Here is a 6,026-nt window from a genome sequence, read left to right as displayed (position 1 = left end):
CGCCTCTGCAGAAACTTTGGGAGACTAAGTACAAACCTTCAGCACTAAGATTTCTGGGATTGTTCGGGTACTAACGCTAGCTATGATTGGTTAATAGCTACCTTTGAACACACCTCTTCCTAGCTTTCTAAAGTTACAGGTAGAGCGAATTCACGCTCTCTATTTTGGACCTGCGTATAAGCTTCCTTTATCTCACAATCGCTATGAAAGTCCAGGGTACAAACAGTATCACAGTCGGGCCCCGTTCACACTACGTCGGAGGAATTTGAAAACGGAGCTTTATTTCTCCTGTTTGGCCTTCAGTCCACACGAATCCGTCACGAAAACGGAGCTTCTCGAAAACGCTCTTTAAACCGGGGGAATTTGAAAACGCGGGCTTTGCATTTTAGTGTGGACGAAAACGCCGGTTTCAATTCCTCCAGCGTAGTGTGGACGGGGCAACAATAATTATAGACGTTAACACAGATAACACTAAATTCAAGGTTGAGACTCATAGGCACCACAACTACCACTCTGAGCACGACTCTGTTTCTAAGGAATTCTTCTAACTTTGGTAAACTATTCTTGATTTGAATCCTCGGGACCCTCGCCTTTGGCTACCTTTGTTTCTTCCAAGTTCTCCGGGATTCTTCCCTGTTGGCAACTTATCTTCGCCTCATTTTCCAACAAATTTTGCGTTTAACAACTGTGTTTCTTCTGGGGACGACATTGCTTTATTTCGCTGCTACAAAGCGAACTGGCGCATGCGTTAAAAAGTCCAACGAAATGCCCAGCGAGCGCAAAGCATGATGGAAGCAAAGCATCAATGCCGTTATACAGAGCGCAGATATCCTTATCATATATTTTAGACAGAAGTACAGCCATCCTTTTCTTATCTCCTGAAAAAAACCTTTAAAAGCTTTTTAAATTCATAAATCCCCGTGCTGGGTCGGTTATTTGTTTCGCACGTGCAACAGCGCGCGCGCTAAAAAATCGTTGCTTTGTCGATTGTCTGACATCATTCTCATTTGTACATAACAAACATAGAGCACGAGGAAAGTCGGCTGTAAACTTATTGGAGAAATCAATTGACTAAATACTCGTTTTAGGCGTTTCAAAATGGAAGAAATCAAAGTTAAACGGAAAGGGTAATTTGTTATAAAGTAATTTTATTAAGCTGACTAGGAGTTTTATCAGGAAAACTACATTGTTTTAACTCATTTGAACTCTTATAGGACGAGAAAGCGAAGGAATGCTAAAAACCGCAATAACGACAAACAAACGAACGCAACTGAAGACTGGAAGGCCTCGGTAAGTTTCAAATTTATTTATCTTCGTTATACTTTGTCAACCGAAGAAAGAGTGTTTTTATTTTACTGTTTTCAATTTAACTTTAAGGAAACAAAACCAAAGATAGAAAGGGTCTGTGCGCCAGCTGATTACAAAATAATGGAGGGTAGGTATTGAAGATATTTTTTGGAGAAAGAAAATTAAATCCAACTCGTTGGAAAAGAATCGAAAGATGCTTTGAGATTATAAGTTGCTCAGTTTTTTTGCGTGATCTTGTAGTGAGTTCTTTGCAAAGATAAGGATCATAGTAAATCTTCACAGACAGTTTGCAACTTTGTTTGCGAAATGACAAGTCGTGCAAAGTATTGTGAGTTTGTTGCTCCTTTAAGCTTGAAGCTGTCAGTCCATACATGACACCTCGAAACAGGCAAAAATAACCTTGAGGTCCAACTCGTCGACGCTATATCTATCATCACTGAAATTAAACTGTCAATTGTTAAACAGCCCAAAAATTAACCATCAGCTGTCAGAAAGCTATATTCAGTTTTACTATCATCTGTCGAAGGTAATACTCCAATGAGCCTCAAATTAGATCTTTTCTGTGGATAGAAAAATTACCGACAAGTCCTGCAACTGGGCCTTTGTTTCTTTTAATACCTCGAACAGTCAGAGCATGACCGAATCTGTACGCTTCATCAAACCTTACACCACTTTTTCGCTATGACTGGCCACTAAAGGCAGCCAGAGCCGCAGACGTGATATTACACAACTTGATTTGAAATACTGCTTCTCGAGGGGCTGCCTCTCTCTCAGTGGTTAAAACTTAAACGTCTTATAAATGTAATTCAGGTTAAAAGAATTGGTGAACTATTTCCTAGCAGTACAAGCAATTCAACCTCTTTGCCTCTTCTTCATTTCGTTGAATTTCCATTGCAATTACGCAAAGTGTCGTTGCTCGTGGTGTTGTTACAGCTAGGTTGCAGCAACATCTTGCGCAAAGTTGAATTCGCATCTATACTTTGCGCGCTACATTATACCCCCAAAATACATATAACAGCTTGTGTCCAGCTGTGATTCTACTTCTGAGTATTCGTGCCATTCTGCGTGCAACATGCAGTGTCGGGGTAAAATTAAATGGCAAAAGGAGATCAGTGCGCGAAAAGTTGCACCGCTCTGCAGTAACACTAGTTTTCAACTCGCCATGAAAAATTGCACTTTTCCGTGTTATTTAGAGCTCATTGAAGACCCAGTGAATGAAGAGAGGGAGCGAAGACGCAAGGCTATTGAGAAGTGGACGGAAGAATCTCATGAGGAATTTGCTAATGGGTAAAAGTAGAATTAAGAGATCGCCTTTTCTTTTCAGAATTTCTTTTTTTTCCTTTATTTTTCAGTTTCCTTATTTGTGATCCTTTGTGTTTTATTTCATTTGCAGGTTGGCAAGACATGGAAAAAGATTTCGTAAGCTAGCCGACCCTCTGCCAGACATTGTACGTATGCCGTTCTGGCAAATTCCAAAGAGATGACTTTTCGAGCGAATCCGACGAAATTTGACCTCATCGAAAACATTCGCTCTTCGAATTTGCGCTTGAGATAAATTTATAATATAGAATTATACTTCAGGCCCCAGTTGTTCGAAGGCTCAATAACGCTATCCACCGGATAAATCGCCATCCAGTGGATAAGTGTTAACAAAACAAACCACGCTATCCACTTGATAGTGATTTGTCCGGTGGATAGAGTTATCCACCTTTCGAACAACCCGGTCCTGTATTTTATTGACGTGAGCCTACTGACGAAAATGCAGTATAACTTTTTTTTTTTTTCCCTTGGGATGTAAAATTCTTTCATATACATTTCAGAACATTTCCTAAGGCAGTCTGACAGGGCGATGGAAAGATGAAAAAGGCAACGTATGCTTTGTATTCACTGGCGTCTCATTGTTTGAGTCGTTTTTGCTTAGTTTTCTTGCCTTGCGGCTTTCCAATGCTGCCAACAAAGGTTCTACAAGTCCGTGACCTACCTTTCATTTTCCGTTTACCGATGCTTTTTCCGTTCACCTATACTTCGCTCTGTGAGCTTTACCGAGAGCGTTCAGGCTTCGAAAAGCCTTCGAACAGGCTCCCGGCGAGGACGGAAAAAAATTCGGCGAGCGAAGCGAGTGGACGAGCGCGAAACTGAAGAACTTGTTCGGGCTCGCCGGGAGCCTGTTCGCGGGCTAGCTCCGAAGCGATGAGACTGAGACTAGCTGCTTTCCAAACACCAGACAGGTCCATTGACCATATTAAAGACCTGCCATTAAGATTTTGTTACCATGGTTCCGTGACTTTCCCTTTCCGATGTCATTTCTCCGCATTTGTACTGAATGGACTGCGTTTTTATTAGTTTTTTATTTAATTGCTTCGGTTTGCTGTTTCAGACCGTTGCCGACTGTGTTGAACATTACTACATGACCAAGCCGTTTTGCTTTGACTTTCATGAGGTAAGTGAGAATTAGTGGGTCCTAGCACGCTTCAGTTATATGGACTGAAAACAGTCAGATCAGTCGAGCAAGTGGTAGTGTAGTAGTTTACTGGTCTATTTTAAGCCTGAAGATTTGATTAGGGACCGTTCATTTTTTATGAGGGAGGGGGGGGGGGGGGGCTGGTGGGATTTGGGAAGCACCATTTAAAAATCGCATGACCCCCCCTCAGCTTACCAATTTTTTCACATGTCCCCCCCCCTTATAGCGGTCATTTTTTGGGATGACCCCCCCAAAAAAAAAATTGAACAAACAATATTTAGATTTCAACTTTTTAAATATTTCTCTAATATTTCCCCCCACTTCACGTTCTGTGCTCACTGTGAAGACAATATTTACAATCCCTATACTACAGAGAGCTGTTGTTTGAAAAACAAATCAAAAGAAAGAGAACTCAATTTCGGATCTCCTAGTTATGGCTCGCCCTGAGCGTGTGGCATTTGGCCTCTCATTGGCATCTCCCTCATCTGAATTGATGAATGCCCACAGTTTTAATGTAAAACAGATCAAATGTATAGAAGCTAAGTTGACGAAGGTCACGCAGGACATGGAAGCACTAGAAAATAAGAGCAATTATAACAGCATATTTAAGGGCATACTCAAACAGCACATCAACAAAAGGAGAAGGAAAAAAGGCTGAACCGCAGAAAGTCAAATGAAAGAAAGAGGAAGCGGATTGAAAACAACGTCCAACGAGTTTATGGAATCTGTGTTGGAAACCCGCTAGGAAATGATCTTCCACAATGCCTTGTGTACCCTCCTAGAACGGCCGTCCCGGAAGAGTGTATTAAAGTTGAGGATGTTGCCACGTCGTTCAGTTTGTTAGAAGAGATGGGCCATACATCGCACAGCTCTTGGAAAGGAATTATTTCACCAATGCTGCAAGAAGCAGAATCACCACCAACCTTGAGCAGGAAGTCAGAGATTATGTTTACACCTTCATGTACCCTGAAAATTACACTCTGACGGAAAGCATTGCTGCTTCTTGCAGCATCGGTGAAAGAGACTCCCATAGCAGCACAAGCGGCGACGAAGAACTCGACGACAGCGAAGATGAAGATGAGTGCCAGTGAAAGTTGCATTCGAAAATAACAGTGTTAAATACTTCTTTTCAGTAGCTACAAACGCTTTTTGTTGCCAAACGTTTTTTTAAAGCAGAAGGAAAGTTTGTAATAAATTTGTATCCTGCCTTCTATGTTTATTCTATAGCAATTTTTTTGATATTCAAACATTATGCCATTTTAAAGTTTTACTAAAATATTTCACGTGACCCCCCTTTTTCCCTTATTTTTTTGGGATGGCCCCCCCTCGAAAGCCATTTTTTTCGCATGGCCCTCCCCCAAATCCCACCAGCCCCCCCTACCTGATAAAAAATGAACGGTCCCTTAGCACCATTCTCAGTGTAATGCTAAAAATACCCAAATACTAAATGTCCTATAACCAAAGTGCAAAAATAGACACAGTTATCCCGGGGAAACTCCAATACAAGAAGGACGGGGGGGCTCGTCATACCTTTTAGGGGTTAAAAAGCGGTTTTGGTACCTCTCAGGGTGCTCAGCCTCAAAAGGTCCTCAGCGAGAGCTTTCGCGGTAGCTTTTAGAGCATTGAGCCAAAAAAAAAAAAAATGTGACAGATGTGTTGTTTTAGAATTGGTACCTCTTACTGTGAAAAAATTTCGAGTCGTGCTCACCACAGCAAACAGGATCTTAAGTTCCTCTCAGGGATTCTTTTGAATATTTCTGACAAGAACCCCCAACCTTTTTATATGAGACTGAGTTTCCCCCGGACCATTATACCATATTTATAAATACCCTCTTGCGCAGTTGTCTTTGCTTTATTGCTCTCCAATATATTTTTTTAAATTTTCAAGAATTTTTCTCTCGACTTATTGACTTTGTGTTGTGGTTACTCAGTGGAAAGCTCACGAAAAGGCCAAAGACGAGGGTTTGGAGCCTTCATCCAAGGAGCACGAAGGAACTCAATCTACAATTCTGTCTGAACCCCAAGCAAGCTCTGCGGCGCGCGAGCTCCTAGAAGAAACAGAAAACGAGGACCTAGAAGAGCCTACGAAGCCTGAAATAATAACAATAGACTGATACCATTTCAATTATATAATCAGCTAATAATTCTTACTCTAAGATGATCACGAATAAAAACGCCCAGAAACATCATTTTTGCGGACTTTTTTACTGGTACAGGGGAGGGGAGGGGAGATAAATGTGACACCGGATTACAGCGG

The 6,026-nt window shown here is 41.4% G+C and overlaps 1 protein-coding gene across 1 annotated transcript; it reads left to right on the top strand.

Moving 5' to 3' along the window:
• The first annotated feature begins 1,098 nt into the window (after positions 1-1,098).
• Positions 1,099-5,958, top strand: LOC149107485 (uncharacterized). Its single transcript, XM_089297229.1, has 7 exons — positions 1,099-1,127; positions 1,215-1,294; positions 1,337-1,435; positions 2,502-2,595; positions 2,702-2,756; positions 3,686-3,748; positions 5,701-5,958. The coding sequence occupies exons 1-7, from the start codon at positions 1,099-1,101 to the stop codon at positions 5,881-5,883; spliced, it is 603 nt and encodes a 200-aa protein (XP_089153355.1). The 3' UTR covers positions 5,884-5,958.
• The last annotated feature ends 68 nt before the right edge of the window (positions 5,959-6,026 follow it).

Source organism: Orbicella faveolata, unplaced genomic scaffold (assembly GCF_042242905.1).
Source record: "Orbicella faveolata isolate gen_17 unplaced genomic scaffold, um_ofav_v1 contig_27, whole genome shotgun sequence".
Taxonomy (NCBI): Eukaryota; Metazoa; Cnidaria; class Anthozoa; order Scleractinia; family Merulinidae; genus Orbicella; species Orbicella faveolata.
This window is presented reverse-complemented; position numbering and strand designations above follow the sequence as displayed.